At 45.1% G+C, this 18899-nt stretch overlaps 2 protein-coding genes and 1 long non-coding RNA gene across 5 annotated transcripts in view; 2 read left to right on the top strand and 1 right to left on the bottom strand.

Annotated features, from left to right (window-relative positions):
• TMED10 (transmembrane p24 trafficking protein 10) overlaps positions 1–6576 on the top strand; it is a 15798-nt gene extending 9222 nt beyond the window's left edge. The window contains exons 4-5 of the mRNA XM_072865591.1: positions 3679–3805; positions 4285–6576. Coding sequence (XP_072721692.1) covers positions 3679–3805; positions 4285–4406 — 249 coding nt within the window. The 3' untranslated portion in view covers positions 4407–6576. The remainder of the gene's footprint in view (positions 1–3678; positions 3806–4284) is intronic.
• LOC140653479 (uncharacterized) overlaps positions 1–11342 on the bottom strand; it is a 23671-nt gene extending 12329 nt beyond the window's left edge. For 2 of the 3 annotated variants that reach the window (XR_012043124.1, XR_012043125.1), the window contains exons 1-2: positions 10819–11342; positions 10218–10339 (exon numbers count right to left, since the gene is read on the bottom strand). This is a non-coding gene — a long non-coding RNA (uncharacterized lncRNA). The remainder of the gene's footprint in view (positions 1–10217; positions 10340–10818) is intronic. The other variant, XR_012043126.1, reaches the window with a different exon arrangement.
• The window catches only part of NEK9 (NIMA related kinase 9), a 26018-nt gene continuing 18231 nt past the window's right edge, over positions 11113–18899 (top strand). Inside the window, exons 1-5 of the mRNA XM_072865590.1 lie at positions 11113–11398; positions 12620–12797; positions 15867–15922; positions 16821–16891; positions 18774–18879. Coding sequence (XP_072721691.1) covers positions 11210–11398; positions 12620–12797; positions 15867–15922; positions 16821–16891; positions 18774–18879 — 600 coding nt within the window. The 5' untranslated portion in view covers positions 11113–11209. The remainder of the gene's footprint in view (positions 11399–12619; positions 12798–15866; positions 15923–16820; positions 16892–18773; positions 18880–18899) is intronic.

Genomic DNA, 18899 nt, shown 5'->3' with positions numbered 1-18899 from the left:
ATCAACCAAAATTAATTCTGTACTCTGGGAACTGGAGCCTAGTGTGTGAGTTTCTTCGCTAGGACAGCATGACCCAGCTTCTGAGCATAGGTATTAGAGGCAACAGGAGACTGAGAAGTGAAGTTTCCCCAGCCCCAGCAATGGAGGGCATTTTAGGTTAATATCAGATCCTCCTAAAGGTCAAGTTGTGTTGTTAGTGTTCTTACCTTCCTGACTGTAAGATGTGCTGGCTCAACAGCCCTGAAATGGTGCTTGTGCATTTCTAAGAACTAGCAGTGTATCAATGTAAAGGTGTTTGGCAGAGTAGTAGCTGGTGTGAAATGGGTATTTGGTTTGAAGGCGTGACATTGCGAACAGGCATAAAGCCTAAACGTTTCCATCTTAGGAGGACATAGCTTGCTTAGACCCAAGAGCCAGCTGTGTGGAATAGCAGTTGCCTTGTGGCTGGGACAGTCCTGGCTGGTTTGGATGCTGAATTTTGATGGCTGGTACTATGCATTTGGCTCATGAGAATTTGGGGTCAACCAGCCCCCAGCACAGAACCTGTGCCTGAGAAAATGGAAGTTGTTGGCAGAGAAAAGTTCCTGCAAATGATTGCTGTGTCCACTGTGCACAACAGTGTGGGAGATGCCTTAGGGAGGAGAGTAGGTGGCAGAGGAGGCTGTGTGTGGTGCCATTTAGAAGACGAACAAATTTCTGAGACGAGCATGCTGGAGTTTTTATATCCTTTTGAGCTTCGGGCTAGCTGGTCCTGTGTGGCTTAAGTCAGTCTAAAGCACGTCCTACGTGGAGAATAAAAAAGTGCTTGGGGTCAGAGAAGAGCAGAGCAATCACTGGGCCAGCTCTCTGGCAGCCAGCTGCTGAAGGATTACAAGATGTTGAAATCTTATGGGATGACCCCTGAGAGCATAACTGGGAGGATTATGGTGACTACATTTGCAGAATTTCTTTAAATACAATCCCACAGCATACTCTGAGTTACATTACTGTAGTGCTACTTAGAAACATTGTCCCTATGCAGAAAGGTTCTCCTATGCCCATATATCTATGTACTCACTGGTTGTACTGATAAAACTGTCTTGGAATAAAAGTAAGTATCCATTATGCTCGTCAGTGTAGTTAGATTGATGGAAAAGGTCCATGGACAAACACGGGAAAAGAAGAATTTAGACTTGCAGTCCCACCTGATACCAAATGCAGATCTTGGCAGTGCTGGCAAGCATCCTTGACTTGTGAGGACCTCTCAAGAGTGGCAGACTGTATTGAGCCTTGTTGAGCAGTGTGTCTGCAAAGGACTCAAACTGGTTTACTGTTTGTACAGCTGCTACGGATATTTAGCCACACTGCTTTGCAGTGTGTTTTCTTTTTTTCATCCTCTCTCCACAGGTTGCTGTAGTATTTCTGGGTTTTGACTTGACAGGTTGCTATAAGGCGTTGGAGGGGAGGACTGTTGCTCAGGTTTCTCTCCTGGAATTGCTGCCTTTTTGAGCCTTTTGCTTGTGGTGTTCATCTGCTGTAAGGTACCAGTGACCTGTCTCTCCCCCACCTCAGTTCTTCTTGTTGAACTGCTGCAAGGAGACTTGATGCAGGGAGTTGAAGGAGGGTCACTGATACTGTCTTGCTTGTGCACGGATATATACAGTGAGAGGAGGGGTGATGTCCAAGTCTGGCTTCATAAGCTTTCATAGATCCAGACATCCTTGGAGCAAAGCAACTGGGAGAGTGAGCTGCGTTAGAAAACCTAACTGCATGGCAATGTCATACCTTAGTTCTCTGGGGTAGGGAGGAATAACTTTTTCCATTCAATAAGTAGAAATGAAGGTAGGGAAAAGTGAAAAGACTTTTCAGAGGGCACCAAGAAGGCTTGGTGATCTAGGTTCCTTTCCAGATCAGCTACTCCTCACCAGTTCTTGGCTATAGCGTGTCTCCTCCTATGCTAGGAAGAGAGTTAGGCTTTGATGAATCTTTGAGTGGCCCTGAGAAGTTCAGTGGAGTTGTTGCCTCAGTTGTTCTGGTGGTCCAGATGTTCCTTCTAGGATGATGGTGTTCCACCATCACAGATGCTTTGTTCCTTTTAGGATGATGGTGTTCCACCATCACAGATGCTTGGTGGGCTTTTTCCAAAATGTCTTGGAGCAGCTGTGCATATTGATTTCACTAAGAATGAAAGAGGTTCCAGGATGTGTGTCTTGGAGTACATGCAGGACTGAAAGTAGCTATCAGATATTTCTACCTACACCTATTAAGAGCAGCTGAAGGGATGCAGGATGGAGAAGACAAGCCTTGGTTTTTCTCAGTGGAACCTTTGTAGCCCTCTGTGAATGAGGAATAGTGCCCTCCAGGAAGATAATGGAGCTGGTCAATGCAAGGTTAGCTTGTCAGTAGAGCTGCCTGAGACCTTGTTTGTTTTGCAGACCTGCTGCTCTAGCTGTCAGCAGAGTCTGGGGCATAGGCACGCTTACACTGGTGCCAGTTTTTCAGCAAAGCTCTGCTGGCAGATATGTGTCCAGGCTACAGGGTTTTATCAGTACAGCCTATTGGCTAGAAAGTGGGAGGGGTTTAACCTCCTGTTTTCTACCCCTCCTCACAAACGCACTCCAAATTGACACTGCTGTGCTGGCAGAGCTGTAATATACAGCTCGCCTCAGCATAAAAATCCTCATATGACTCCTTGAGGGCCTGCTGCTTGCCAGGATGTGCGTGTCATGAGAAGACCCTTCAGTGAAATGGCTGATTAGCTAGCACTGGCCTAGTCACGAGCATCTCTTCAGATGGGCTCTGACACCCAGGCAGCTGCCTCTGGAAGCGGTGTTTTGGGGAAGCTGGAAGCTGTTTGGGGAAGCTGTTTCTGGAAGCTGCACACCTGGGTGCCCCTTTCTAATTGAATTTCCTGTGGATTTTTCTTTTTGGATACAAGTCTGTGACTTGTAGGACTGTGGGTTGCATGTTCTGCACAAAAATGATGTCCTATAAAACCAGCTTTGATAAGGGAAGTGTATTTTTCTTTTTCTTTCAAACTGGCTCAAAGGCAGCCCATCCCATAAGTATTCCAGCAGCGTCATCTGGTGGCTTGAGGCAGATAGAGCTCTTTGTAGCTGCGTGGTCCCTACCAAGAGCATATACTGCCCTTGAGGTTATCAGTCTAAGTGATAAAAGCCCTGAGCTCTTGTGGGTGTAATCAAACCACTACTACTGGGAATCAGGCTGCCCAGGCTTTCTGGGGCGCGTGGCAACAGTTAGGAAAGTGAGTCTCGCTGCTAATATCCTGTGTGCCTATAGAACAATATCGTATGCGTATGCAAGTTAGTCACCTGTATCTCAGTCTGTGACTTCTATTCACTGGAGGTTTAGTCATGTGGCAGGCTCTTCTACCCACTCCTCAGAAGCCAACTGTGAATAAGCTAACATTAGGCCGAATAAGGAAGAAATGTGCTTGTATGCATACTGTGCTCCTCCGTTGTGTAGGAGGGGTAGTAGGAAAGTGTGTTTCAGAGAACAGGTGGGAGAAGTGATAGTGTTTTATGCAACGGTAGTTTCTGGCTTGTAGAGGTGTTTCCCTAGGGGAAGGATGCCCCAGATCTGTAGTATGTGAGGAGGAGTGGTTCAAACTGTCAGTAAAAGCCCATGTGGGAGCTTTTGGTTTTGGCTCAGTGATTGCCTGACTCTTCTGTTTTCTAGATTGCTAAAGTGGAGAAGTTGAAGCCTCTGGAAGTAGAATTGAGGCGCCTGGAAGATCTTTCAGAGTCCATTGTTAACGACTTTGCCTATATGAAGAAACGAGAAGAGGAGATGAGGGACACAAATGGTAAGAGACTGTGTGCTCCTTCAGAGGGATGGAGCTCTAAGACCCCTTACTTCTGCTGAATGTGTTATTAGAACAGCATTTGGAGATCAAGCAATTATAGTGGTCTCTGCCTGTTCCCTTCCTAGTAAGGGAAGCTTGCTGGTATTTCTCTCCTTCTGAAGCAGTCACTGAGTCTTGTGTGTCCCATCTCTAGAAATCATTTCCTTCTGTCTCCATTCCTAATGTGAATTACTCTGTACTATTTAACGTTGCCCATTAACCACAGTTTTGCCTTGTTCCCTCTCATCCTTCTCGTTATTCCCTCTGCTTTTATTGAGTGTTCCCACTGCTGGTGCTTGGGTGCCCTTGCCTTCCTGCTGTATGATATCTTGCCTTTGAAGTTTCGCACGGGTGGGGAGAGAAAATCCTGGGAACTTAGCCCTCTTGAGCCACATCCTGTGATGTCAGACTCCCGTGCAATGGTTTGTTGTCTGTTTCAGAGTCGACAAACACCCGGGTTCTGTACTTCAGCATTTTCTCCATGTGCTGTCTCATCGGACTGGCCACCTGGCAGGTTTTCTACCTGCGTCGCTTCTTCAAGGCCAAGAAACTGATTGAGTAAAGGAGCAAGTCCTCCTCCCCCTCCTCTCAGACCCAGCTGGACACCGCTGGGACCCAGCCATGGCCCCCTGGAGCCATCTCACAGATGATACCCACTGACTGGAGCTTTTTTGCAGATACTTGGACCCTAAAGGGGGAGGGGAGCCTAAACATTGGAGGCAACGGGGGACTTCTGAAATCCTGTTGGATGTTGAGGGTGGGGGAGGTTGTGATGGGTTTGGGGATTCCTGGGGCAGCGATTAAATAAAAAAAAAAGATGTTTCCATGACAGCTGCAGCAAGTTTTTGCGCTGTCTCTTCTCCTTTTATAATCTTGGCTTGATGATGTCTCCCATCTGTCTGTGACTGTAGCGTTACTCTGAGCCACTTGACCCTGCTGAGCTCTTTAGGTGCCATGCAGCTAGCACTGGGGCAGAGCGGGGGATTCCCTGTTCTCACCAGCTGGGATCTAAGCCTCGTGCAAACGGAGGTGAGTGTAAAGCAATAGGATTCATCATTCCAGCAGGGCCTGAGGATAGAGGGAGGTCCAAGGTTTGGTCCCTGTCGTGGACCTCTGTGTTTCTCCCTGTGGGAGCTGGTGTCTTTATGCTGACAGGTCAGGGCACTTGAGCATATGGTGGTTCAGCCTGGAGGAAGGGGAGCCTTGGAAGGAGGGCTTGGGAATGTGTTTGAGCTTGGAAAGGAGAAGCCTGCTTTGCTCAAATAAGCTGTCCAGCCTTGGTCCTGCCCTTGCTCCACGTTTTTTTCTTGGATTTGCCTCTCTTGTTCTGAAATGATGCAGCAGCTGTCCTGAAAGCCTTGGTCAGGGACGGCCTTTTGTGCAGACAGGAGGCCTCAGTCAGATACAGTCACAGAGCAAATAGGAGCAGGTTATGCTAGGGAACTTGGTCTTACATTGAGCAGGAGACTTTTCTCATCTAACAGGGTAGCATTTATCCAGTAGGCAGCTGGCTGAATCTCATTTTCTGAGACCTTAAAGCAAGGTGGGCTGCTGCTCATGTGAAGCATGAGGGCCTGTACCGTGCATTGAGGTCTGAGGGTGCAAGGGTGCTTTGCAGGTTGGCAGAGGAGTTGGAAGAATGTGGATGAACTCAAAAAAGCAGTACAGGGTAGTAATAGGCTAATCCTGTGTCTGGGGCGTGTCTGAACTGTGCCCTCAACAGAATTGTTGTTCTCCTACGCGGTACTACAGAGAAAGCAAGCAGCTTCTCATCATTTCTCAGCCGTCCAGATGGCATGATGTTAAATAAGCCGGGCTGGGAAAAAACAGGCAGGTTAACTTCCTGGACTTACCTGCTGCAGTTTTTAAAACTGCAGTGATTAAAATTCTTTCACCTTCTCTGCATTCCTTCAGAGCAAATGGTTCAGCAGCACAGCATTCTGGTATCATGTGCCTAGACACTGCTGACTAGGGAAGGGGTTGTCATGGCCCTGGGCCTGGGCTACCATTTTGAAAAAAGCATGGTTTTACAATTTCTGACCTGAATCTGATCTGTTGCTGGGAAGGAAACGGTTGTTCAGGGTGAGGCAATGGGAAAGAGGATGAAAAGATGATCTCCTGTCATCTAAATACATTAGTACTTTGCTTCCCCTTTGCCATTGCCAAGTTCCTGGAGTTGTTAGTTCCACTGGCAAGTGCTTAGATTGCTTTTAATTTGTTTCTTTTTTGATAAAGCCATATTGAGAACCCAAGTCCACTCCTCTGCCCTTGCATCCATTTTATCCTTGTATGTTTTTGAAAGCTGTTACAGTGGAGAACAGCAGAGATGCCACAGGACTGAATTACAGAAGTCATTTGAAGGTAATTTTAGGTCCTACAGTTTGAAGCCTGTAGATCTGTAAAGGTTTTGCTTTTGTTTTTATATAACTTGAAAAGACAGTACAAGAAAGGGTCTTTTCCAGTCTTGTCTGTTTTGATATCCTCTCCCTCTCCTTATCGGAGTACAAAGGTATCTTTATCTTAAAAATGGTGGCGAGGCCTTAAGTTCCCCAGGTGACTGTTACACTATCATCGTTCTGGTGTTGCATTTTGATCTTCCTTGTACTGGTATGGTTACTGGGGAGCAGGTGTGGGGGACTGGTGTGGATTTACCTGTAATGACTGGTTGGGGGATTTTTGTCAACTTTCTCAAATAAAATTTCTTTGGGGAAAAACAACCCGCCTCAGTTGTCCGTGTGAGTCTTGTCCTCTTTGTGCACATTCCTACCGAATGCTGTTTCCTGCAAGCTGACCTGTCGCAGGAAGCAGCAAGTACACAGCCCCCCTGCAAGCCTTTGGGTTTCTCTAGCAACAGTTAATTTCTAAGGAATTTGAGAGTTCCAGACTTGGGAAAGATAACGGCTGCACAGGCTTCTCTGTGGAGTGGGACCAGCACGGCAAGCGAGGTGTCTCTAATACAGGTTACTGTTTGTTGCCTTTCTTCCCCCCCTTCCTAATTATATCCCTCTATGTGGAGGAATTTGGGGGGGCTGATAGTGAAACAGGGCTGGTGCTCTATAGAGTACAAGATCCAGTTTTTCACTGTTGGCTCCCATGTAAAGCTCAGTTCATTAAGACAAATGGAATTGCTTTCTGTTTTGTGCTTTAGAGGAAACAGAAATTGTTGCAAAGATGAGTCGGTCCTATGTGAGTGGCAGATGCTTGCTGAAGAGAGTGGCTAGGTATTTACTGAACTGCTGTCAGACCTCTGCTGAGCCTGTGAGCCTTTTGTCGCGTAGTAGCCAAGTGAGATATGCCATGTAACAGGACTGGGGGCATGTAAGTGCTACATAACTAGTTAGTATTATCAGGGAGAATTTCAAGAAGGGAAATTCCCAGATCTTTGGATAAGGATTAGCCTCTGCAAGTTCTTGCCTGGATGAATATTTGAGTATGTGAAATCATACAGCTGTTCTCATGCGGTAGGTTGGCAGTGGGTCTATGCTGTTTTACAGCACTGCAGATGTAGAGCTGGTGTCTTCATTCCATTTTACTTCTGGGAAATGGGCTAAAGTTGAGCTGTTGCAGATACTTGGGTCTGAGCCCATCTTTGTGTGTGACAGATGCATCATTGGTAAATCTATAATTGCCTGTAGCAAACTGCATCAGACGTTTCCAGCCTCTTCCACCCACTTGTCAATGTGACTAACGATTTAATTATCACACTACTTATCACAGTGCGTGAGTGTTCTTAAGTAAGGTCTATCTTTGTGTAGTCCCCCTCCTGCTATGCCAACGTAGGCTGCACCCTCTACAAAGTGCCTGCTGCAGCTGCTGTGTGCGTGCATGGGTGAAGGAATGAGCATTTTAGACACTCTGTTGCTCATTTCTTACAAGCTGCTCAGGTATGAGAGAAATAATACAAGTGTACAACACCTGTGTTGTTTCCTAACTGGCAGATCAGGGACCTTCGACTCAAACTAGTTTGGCAACTGGTTGGCGAGATCATTAGGGGATTCCTGCCTGTGCATTTCACGGGGTCCTGCAGCAGAGGTTTGGAAAGTAGCTTGGCGTCTCTTCACCCCTGCCAGTTCATGTGACGTATTTCTGTCTCTCTCATACCCTTAGTTGTGTTCCTCCGCTGTACTTGTCTTTCAGATGCCTGAGATGGCCTTGCCCTTAGTGAACAGTGTCTCTGGGAAACGAACTTCCTGTATGTTGAAGGTGGCTTGTTGGGAAGGAGAGAGCACAAACCTGACATGGATACATCTTTCTCAGGAGAAAAAAAGTTGGGTCTTGTGAAGACTGCAGGAGTTCAGGGCTGGTAGTTTTGCCTGTTGTCCCTTCTCCACCTGAAAAACTTGTCAGGCTTGTGCTTGTTCTGTTGTTCCTCCCCCAAACCACCACTGGTAGTGGTGTGGTGGCTCTGGCAGACCTGCCGTTCTCTGAGGAAGGTGGAAGGAGCAGAGTATTTAGGAAAAACTGCCTGTTGGCATTTCTTGGACCTTTTTGTAAACTGAAGCAGGTGAGCCCAACCTTTTGCTGCAATACTAAAATACTTGTATTTGCTCAGCAGTGTTTGTAGGAAGCCTGTTTTGCTTTGCACTGGCAGGAGTTGGGAGCTGCTCTTTCAGCTGCAGCTGAAGTGACTTAAATTTTCTGCAAAATGGCAATAATTGATGCTTCATTACTCCTTCTGTTGCCAGAGGTCTATGTGGTTTATCACCTCAAACTCAATGCATTAGCTTCTGCACTTCCAGCTTGCTGACACAGCCTGCCAGAGGACCTGTGGTCTCCAGGTATCTGTCCCAGTGATCATAGCTCTGAGGATCATTTGTTTAGCTCATGTTTGCACAAAGCTGCTGTGTCCTGAAGGGCCCCTCTGACTTGTTCTGTTTCAGTTTTTGCAAAAAGATGTACATGTTCCCACTTCCTTTGGGGGCACATTACTCAAAAAAAGGCAACGACAGAACCATGCTCACATTGCTCAGTCTCACTTCTGCGGTTTCCTCTGTCACTTAATTTCCCTTCATAGCTGATATTCCTGAGGTACCTTTTCCCTGAGCTTTTAAATCGGTTGCATTATGTGATCTTTGCATAAGTTGCACCAGGAAGTTCTGTTGGAATTGTAATGAGATGAACTTGGTTTTTCTTGGTTATATGGGGGATGCTGTTCCTACAGCTGCCACACAGCCCAGGCAGGCAGAGGAGAGGGCGTGCTTATGTTTTCCAGCTATATCCCATTGCAGCTCTGGTCTGATCTGCTACAGAGCTTCACACTCTAGGGTTTTCTCACACATACCAGCTGCTTAGTCTTTTACTTCCCCCTGATTATACTTTGTTTGGATAATCTTCCCCCAGGTGTAAGATATTTGCTATACATATGTAACTGGAATCTTATGGTGTTGTCGTCTTAATATAATTAACCATGTAGATGCCTTGTCATTTCTGCCTTCTCAATGTGGGCTGCTCTTTCTGTGTGTTACTAACATAATCAATGTACTGCCTTGACTCTGAAAACCATGAATGAGATCTTTGAACTGAGGCTTGATACTTGCTATGATTTGGTTTACATGACAGTGTTCCTATCCCTATCCAAATTAATCCTTCAGTAATGATTTTGCAAGAGGCAGAATGGCACATTGTCTCTAGGTAGTGTGATTTCTTTAAATGCTTGAGTAAAAAATTCAGTAGGAAGTCAGGTGTATATTCTTCAGTCATATTCCAATAAACCTGAGTGGGCAGCGGCTGCTACTTCCCTTAGGGACATCCTGCTGTGAGAATTACTGCCCTGCTTTTTAAAGCGTAGTAAAGACAACACTGTGGGGTGGCTAAACCTGATTGCAGCTACTACTGTGATCATTTTATGGAAGAATTTGTATGATACTGTAGATAATAATAGGCAAGATAACTCTACTTGTCAAATCAGAAAAATGAAGTTTGACTTTTCCAATTAGTCTTCTGGTTTTCTACAGCTGTTCAGATTCCTTAATCCCATTTCTGTGAGATTTTGCCATCTAGATTTTTTTTTTAAATTATTATTATTTGTCAGCTGAGATTTTGCCAGGTACTCCCCTTGCAGTGGAGGGAGTGAATGATCCTTAGCAGAACATGTCTGAGGTTTTTCATGCATTCCTGCAAGCTCCTTTATTCTAAAACTGACATGCTGTCTTTGCTGCTTGGAAGGACAACATCTCTGTATGGAATTAGTTATGATGCACAGCAAATAAACTTTGATGGATAAGTTACTCACTTTTAAAATAGGCACGTATAATGCTGAACAGCTCTTTAACCCTCACCACATTGCAAGGAACCCCGCTCATTGTTTCATGCTCTGAGCAATAAAGCATATTCCCAAGGTAGTGGGATAAGAGCTAACAAGGCTTTGTCGTACCTGGTTTTAGGGATTTGTGCTTCAGCTCCTGACATCTTCTGTAAGTGTAGGATCACGTGTCCTGAAGTCAACATTCCCCATCGTCCAACTCCGCTTTCCCATCTGTGGTTGTGACTGCTGAACTTTGAAAACAAAATACTGAAATGATGATGGTGTGCATTATCTATGAAGAAAATAAATCACTTACCTAAGATTAAGGTTGCTAATACTTCCTTATGACAGAGAAATTATTGTGGGTCCAGATCTAAAATATTATTTATGAAGCTTTCTGTTTATTTCCTCTTGGTTAGAGAGAAATGTAATGAATCATGAGTGGCATGGTATGGGACACTGCTACGTTTTATTAATGGTGTGAAATGTGTATCCGCCAGAGATGCCCTAATCTTTCCAGCAGATCTTTGAGCTTGGGATACAGTTGTGGTGTTTACTGGTGCATTCTCCCTTGTAGCAATTATTTTTCAATAATGTATATTATGTGTAGTATAGTTAAGAATAACATCTGTGTGCTAAGAAACAGTAACGGCTTTTTTGATATAAATCGGTTACTTCAGACAGTTTTTTATTACCAAAATGTAATTGGAAAGCTTTTTAGGAAAATAACCTTGCACTCTGGACTTCTTGGGAAGTACAGTAACTTCTCCATCAAGCGTTGCGGCAGCTTCTGCTTCGCACAGGTTTTGTTAGGCAAGGGCTCGGAGGAAGAGGTGGAAGATGGACGGCTTCGGCAGCCCGCGCTCCATCCCAAGCGTCACGTTGCTTAAAGCGCTGGTTTTGGCACACCTCGACTCCGGGCCGGGCCCAGGGGCGGCGGCCGAGGCCGACGCCGGGCCGCGGCGGCGGCGCGGGCCCCGTCGGGAGGCGGGAGCGCGGAGGTCGTCGCGGCGGCGGCAGGAAGCGGTTCCGGGTCGTCGGCGGGAGGCAACATGGAGCCCGTCGGGCTCGCGGGGCCTCGCTGAGGGAGAGCGGGGCCGCAGCGGGGCCGCGCCGCCGCCATGTCGCTGGGCGAGTACGAGCGGCACTGCGACTCCATCAGCTCCGACTTCGGCAGCGAGTCCTCGGGCAGGGGCGGCTCCCGCGGCGGCGGCAGCCTGCCCGGCGAGCAGGAGGAGCTGCACTACATCCCCATCCGCACCCTGGGCCGCGGCGCCTTCGGCGAGGCCACCCTCTACCGCCGCACCGAGGTAGGCTGCCCCGGCGGCGGGGCGGGCCGGGCCGGGCCCCCGCCGGACAGGGAGAGGGGCCCCTCTCCTCCTTCTCCTCCTCCCCCGAGGAAGGGGGCCCCGGGGGCTGCTCCGAGAAGGGCCGAGGGCCGCTGTCAGGGCGAGCGGGGCGGTTTCCAGCGCCTGGGTGCTTGGAGGCCCCAGTGCCCGAAGAGTCGCAGCGGGGCTAGCCCCCTGGCCTGACTGACAGCCCCCTGGCCTGACTGACTGACAGCCCCCTCTGTGACCGCCCCCAGCGGGAACAGCCCAGGTGCGAAGCGACAACTTCGGCCCTCGGTGTCGAGGGGCACAGGGTTTGGCTTTCGGCGCGTTTGAGTGCCACCGGTCTCTCGGTCCCCTAAAATTTCGTAGGGATACGTGGAGACTTTTCTGATGCTAGTAGATTCCTCATTTTTCTATGTTTTAGTCTAGTCACAGGGGACATGGGGGCATCTCATACAGGTAACTTTCCCGCGTGATCAGCATTTCAGCATAATCAGGGGAAACTGGCTGAAAAGCCAGTCCTCCTGTTGCTCCCAAGTCGTTTAATCCCATCCAGTTCAATCGTAGTTGTGCTTTTTAGCAGCTGTCAAAGAAAAGCACTTGAGTTGGTTCCCAAGGGAAGTTCTTCATTTTTTTTCTGGGGAAAGGCCACCCTGAGGCATCACGGCCCGAACAGTTGTAAGTGAATGCTGTTCACTTAACAGATCACGCATAGCGTGTCTGGCAACATGGGTGGGCCAGACAAGGGCAAACTAAATTTGTTCTTGTTTCCTTGATTTTTATTTTTTTTTAAGAAGTACCTGGGTATTTGTAATGGCTTATGGTCTTGTACAATATCGTACAGTTATGGGACTGGAAAGACATTCTCCCTTTATTGAACCGGAATATGTTTAGTCTTTATTGAAACAAAACAAACTCTGTGTCTTTCCCTGAAAACCTTGTAGTATGTTTTTTGGTTGGGTATTTTTTTTTTTTTCCCCAAAGCGAGTGCTGGCCAACTAGAAAGATGGCTTCAGACCATTGCTATTCCTAGCGACAAACAGAAAACCTCAAAACTTGTTGTGAAGAATCTTTGTCTGAAATCTGTAAGAGGCAGGGAAGTCTTTCCCTTTCCTGAAATTTTAATTTTCTGCTATAAAGGTACATACTGTTCTCTTCACAGTTGTGTGTTTTTAATCAGAACATGTTTTTGTGTTTCAGGATGACTCACTTGTAGTGTGGAAGGAGGTGGACCTGACCCGGCTGTCAGAAAAGGAGCGTCGTGATGCTTTGAACGAAATTGTTATCCTTGCCCTGTTGCAGCATGAGAACATCATTGCATACTACAATCACTTCATGGATAACACCACGCTGCTGATTGAGCTGGAGTACTGTAATGGTGAGATCCCTATTCCCACTTACAAACAGGCAGCTGCCATGTTGCTGAGTCACCCTCCTGCAGAACCTCCAGGGAGTATTCCTGGGGTGTCCCCTGGGGAGCGGGGGAGTGGAGGTGAATTCTACTGCGTAGCTCCTGAAGAAGAGATTGAGAACCCTTCTGATTGATTTGTGTCTCAGGTGCCAAAGAAAGAAGCCCAGTAGTTAGTGCAGGCAGTTCAGGCAGCAGATGATTTCTTGAGTCTTTTGTGTAGCTGGTGCAGTGGAAGAAGTAGGTTATTGGTAATGTTCACTTCTAATGTGCATTGCTGTGTTCTTTTAGGAGGACAGTGGGAAAAGACCATGAGGATATTCGGGCCTCTCTGCCAGTACAGACGAGGGCTGTTTTTCAGTACCGTTACTTAAATAGACCCTTCCATTCGGCAATTATGAATCAAAGCTTAAAAATCTACTGGCACACTGCAATCAGGACTTTTTCCTGCCTTGTGCTATCAGCTTCTACATTTACCATTTAAAAAAAAAAATCTGGTCCTTCTGGTGGTGGAGAAAACTTTAAAATTCCATCCAAGAGTAGATCAGATGGTATTGTTTGGAGTTTGCAGGGAAACAGTCCCAGCTGGGATGGAGAGGTAGAAGGATTTGATATGGGGGTCTGAGTTGCAGCTGCTCTTAGACAGCTGGAAGAGGAGGTCTTATACAACTAATACTGCTGGGATCGGATACCTACCTAGGACAGCAGTATGGTTCCTATTTGGATGAGTGGGACAGCTCCCCTGGCTAGGTGTCCTCTCTGTGTTTGGGGGTTACGTTATGGCTCATCAGCAAAAACTTTTTTTGGTGGAAAAGGCTATCATCATGTTGTTATCATCTTAGACAGATTGCTTTAACTGGGACAGGTTGGGGAGGACAACAGAGTTGTGCAAAGTATTTTTGAAGGGTGTCAAACACCCTGGTTGGCAGGTTGGCCAAAGCTGGTTTTGCTTCTCTGCTTTTTATTCTTATGCAGGGTGGAGTCCAGTGCAAGAGTAAGGGAATGTTAGCTCTTTGATGCATCGTTTATTTTAGGAGTACTCTATGTGAGTTATTTAGCTGCCCTGAAAAGACTGCATGCTTGGGGCCATTATAAATTCATTGGAGGGCATAGAGAGAAGCTGCATGGCACTGATGTCTGTACATGTTTGTTAATGTCTCTAAACTGTTTGTTTTACTTTGGGACAATAACCAAGAGACGAGTATATAGCCTGCGTTGCCTGAATATGTCTGAGTGGTACAGAACTAGGGACATGAGAAAGAGGAAATCTCATTTAGACTTATGGATATTGGTTTTGCTAATGTGTTAATCGTTGTTTCTGTGGCTTTTTTTACAGAGTACAAGTCCAAGATAATTTGTGAGTAATTTTTAAAGTAAGGCTGGAGTAGTCTCTATCAGACACTCCTCAGAATCCAAAGTTTTTACTCTTTAATTGGCATGTCTCTTCTGGAGATCTAGGAAAGACTTTCAAATTTGAGTAAATATTGTCCCCATTTTAAAGGGGAGGAAGCCAAGTTACTGATTTATTTGCCTATAATTCCGTATGTATATCATGGTACCATAAGACTTGGATTTATCATGGGGTAACATCAGTGAATACATCTGAAATAGATTTGGGAAGAAATATCCTATAAACTACATTTGTTGAAGAGAGAATAGAGTGTCAGAATGTTAGATGTGATTAGATGAAACAAAGAAGAAAGTAATTTGTTTTTCTTTTTAGTATGTGTGCATAGAAGTATTGGTTATCTGAGTCAAGAGCTAATTTGTCTCCTTGTGTAGGATTTTGGTGATATAGTACCTGTCATGCTGCTCCAGAATGCTGGAGCATTCATGTCATGCTGGTTCAGAAAAGCTGTAAAAAAGGTGGCAAAAAATCAGAGGTGAGGAACAGAATTCACTAACAGCCTGCATACTCTGAATCGTTAGGAAGGAGGTTCATAAGAAGAGGCAGAAGTTAATACTTCGGTTAAATTGTGAATGTGAAGAGTGATTTGTAGATAATTTGCAAATGGGAACATAAGGCAGAAAAAATAAATGTTGAGAGGTTATAGCAAGGCTGAATGAGAAGAAATTAAGCAAACAAATCTTAATTAGAATATCAGAAAAATCTTCCTAACATGGAAGTCTGAAATAAGTCCTTCAAGGAGGCAAAAGAGCCATTGCGACCTGCTTTGGACATCTACAACTTGACAGGCCTATGGAAATCATACAGCAGAAAGCTGTCTTGCACCAAACCCGTGGGAATGGGAAAGGGCCTGGTGTACCGTTACTATTAGGACATAATGTATGATAATTGGGAAATGGAATAGCAACAGGATGCGATCAGAGATTTGGGATTTACTGGTAGGATGCTAATCTGACAGGGAGTCTCACTGCCGGTAGCCCTCAGCATCATTTCTTTTAGCTCTCCTTGGTTTTCAGTCTGCCATCTTGAAATTGTGAGATGCCTTGAAGAGTCTGCTGATTTCAGGCTTCTGTTGGTGGTGCTGCTGGTGTCAATGCTTTGTGAATTCTGCATCAATGTATTTGGCAGGGCAGATGAAGGAGAGAGGCAGGTCAGAGCTGGGCAGTATGTGGGGGAAGGCAGTAACTTGTGCTTTCAGGGACTACTCTGAACTTATAATTGCTTTCTTTTTTTACTGTATTATTTATTTATATATAATGCTGAGTAGGACAATCTCACGTTTGGTGTACAGGTTATAAATCTTTACATATCCCAAGAAGTGCTTACAGGTAACAAAGTAGGGACTGCTAGCCTGTCTTACTGATTCACTTTTCAGAGAGTATTAAATGGTGGTGTTTAAAAAAGAATAATCTCTGCTTAAGCTTAGATATGTCAGTGAAGTTCTTAGATGGAAGAAGAACTTGATTTTTTGAGTGCCTGACCAGTTTAAGTGAAGAGTGCTGAGGGAGAGCTGTAGTGATTCATCAGATCTCTTAGGGGATTTGAGTATTCCCAGCAGTACCTGTGCAGAGTAACTGCTGCCATTAACTAAGATGCACCTCTCTGTCTTTCTCACTCACTTATAATTACAGGAGGGAACCTCTACGATAAGATTCTGCGGCAGAAAGACAAGTTATTTGAAGAAGAGGTAATTTGCACTGGTTTGAAGGAGTAGTGGGGCTGGCTAATGTTCTGGGGATCTGTCTGGTTATCTAAGTATTTATACAACATTTTTTCTGTAGTGCTGGTGGGGAATTTCTGCATATATCTGGGGACTGACATCCTTCCTCTCCTGTTGAATATTGCAAGCATTTATGGACTATCAGAAACTTTTCATTTTCCTTTTTGGCTGTCTATAAGCAGTATAAATTTCCAAGGGAGGAATAATGAAAGAGAGCGCTCAACTGACTTTGGTCACCTTATCATCTTGGCTAACATTTAACTTTAAAACCTCTTTCTGTGTTTCTTCCTGGTTAGTACTCAATTTCTCTCTCTTCTTAACCATTTTGTAGGCTCTTTTCTGAGTAATTACCTTGAATCTGTCTCACCATAGATTTTTTTCTTGTTCCTTTTTCTTTTATTTTTCTTTTTCTTTATTTTTTTTTAAACTTATTTTCAGTTGTCTCCTTCCACCTCATGCTGAGGTGGTTAATGATTACATTTATTTATCTTATATAATGACTTCTAAGGCCTTTGTGCTCATGGTGAACATTCAGTGGTCACAGTTCTTATTCCAGAGAGCCCAACTGTAGCTCTTTCCCAGGTGGTCATTAGCTGTCATTCCTAAGTCTTTTCACTCATTGAATTCTATGACGCTTGTCAGGACAGACACTATGAACAGCACTAGAACAATCTACCTTTTGGAATATCTTTTCAGATATTTCCAAAACAGGAATTTCTAAATTTTCATACTCCTGAAAGAGCATCTAAATGGTTTGGTCAGGCCCTCTTGCTGTGCCTCCGTGTGACAGGGACATACGGGGTTTTGGGGTTTTTGGTTTTTTTTTTTTGAGCCTCACATAAGGCTTTTATTCCTACCTTTGCAGGTGGTGGTTTGGTATCTCTTTCAAATTGCATCAGCTGTGAGCTGCATTCATCGAGCAGGAATTCTTCACAGGTAAGTGTGGCATGCAGTAAAGCTAAGGTAACCAGCGCGGTTCACAGATGTGAGTGCAGAACTCCTTTGACTAGCCTTTGCTTCTGTGTTTAAAGCAAGCACTGAGATTCTCTCCAAAGCGTAGCTGGACCGCCTAGATGTTAAGTATCACTTCTGCAAAGAATTTTTATTGGGCTAGAAACCATCTTGTGATAAATGTGCAAGGAATTTTGTAAATGAAAATGGAATTGCTGTCTTTGATGATGCAGCTTTGTGACCAGAGTTAATCCATGTAGGAAGGAAGTAGATTGGCCCTTTATTGCCATAGCACATAATGATGTTTACTAAAGTGGGTAGGAAGAGCAGTTACCACAGGCCAAAGGTACTTCCTACTTGCTCCACAATTCATAGCTTCAAACCAACATGTACATCCTTCTCTAATTCCTGGAGGCTAACAGTGGTGACGACTTTGCATTGGTGCATTGCTGTAATATAACCCATGCGAAGATTTGTCCTCCATTTGGCTGAATCTCCTTTCTTCGGCCTGTTATTTAAGGAAGTAATATGGCTTGTTAGCTGGTAGTGGTAATTTTGACATTGAGATTTTAATGAGTAGCTAATTACCTTTTTCTGTTGCCCTTTTCTGTTTGGGAGGAGTAAATTTCATGGCTTATGTGTGCTTCAGGGAGGCCATGATGTTCTGGGAAGTACCGCACACATAGACAGCTGTTTCCAGCATGGTTGGATCGTGTGCTGCGCAACATCCGTCTCTAATGAGCATATAGCTGTGTGAGGATGTTTTCTGTGGAGTAGCATCCTGGTTGCCGCCATTCTAAATCTTTGGTAATTGGCAAGCCTTGCTAATGAAGGGTTGGTAACCTACACTCAACAAAGTAGTGCCTAAGTTTTTGACCTAAAGCAGGTGCCATATCTGTCCTGCTTTGCAGTGATTTCCTGCTTCCCAGCTCTGTTGCCCATCTTCACAGCAGGGTTCACAGTCTAGGAACATGTGTGGCCCCACATCCTTCCATAATAATGAATTGAACAGTTATTTAAATGTTTGCAGTGATTTCCTTCTGCTGCAGACATTGTCAGAGTGACCCAGGACTTTGCGATGCCCCAAGTGGATGAATGCAAAGTGCTGCTTTACTTGGTGTTGTCCTGATCTACACTGGGAAGTTGTTGATGGTACGTTAGGAAAAGGGGGTGTTACGAAGTGTTGGCCATGGGAAGCATATCATACTGTGGGGGCTTCCTCTCTGTATTTACAGCCTCTTATACTGATCTGTGAAACTACATGTAAATTATTCTGTCTGGGAGAAAGTGTTTTCAATGAGTTTCGGAATTCATCATTTCTGTGGCCATTAGCCTTTTGATCTTCTGGGCATAGTACGTCGTGTTATAAAGAGTTGTTCTTGAGGTGTAAGGTAGAGGGATGTTATGCTTGACTTCTAGAGTGGCATCTGTTTCACACCCTCTGTGTGAGTTTATATTTGCATACATATTCATGCATACATTTATGTTTTTAGTGAGCTCAGTGACTCCTGGCTTGGGTCTATTTATAAAACCAGGAAAAATAAGACCTGCTCAATGACCTTCATACGAGAAGAGACTGAGAGGGGGAAAAGAACTATCTTTGATCTGTGGCCTTTACATAGGTGTCTGGAGCCTGAGCTTTTTTAGACTGTGTTGTGTTTGTGTGGGGATGTGATAAAACATGGATAACTGCAGTTACTGCCCCAGTACTTGGTGTCAAACTGCCTTTGGAGAGCTCTGTGTGTGTGTGAGAAAGTGCTGGCAGAGTAGCAAGTACCTCATTTTTGGGGGAAGGTATAGTAGTGTGTGGAAAACTGTGAAATCTGGAAACATATTTGAGTGTCTGCATTTCTTTTTCTCCTTTCAGAGACATAAAGACATTAAATATCTTTCTAACCAAGGCAAACCTGATTAAATTGGGAGACTATGGGTTGGCAAAGAAGCTGAACTCTGAGTACTCTATGGCTGAGACTGTGAGTATCTGCCGCCTTTG

This window comes from Ciconia boyciana, chromosome 6, assembly GCF_034638445.1.
Source record: "Ciconia boyciana chromosome 6, ASM3463844v1, whole genome shotgun sequence".
In the NCBI taxonomy this organism is placed as follows: domain Eukaryota; kingdom Metazoa; phylum Chordata; class Aves; order Ciconiiformes; family Ciconiidae; genus Ciconia; species Ciconia boyciana.
The sequence above is the reverse complement of the archived record's forward strand: the minus strand, read 5'-3'. Positions and strand labels throughout refer to the sequence as shown.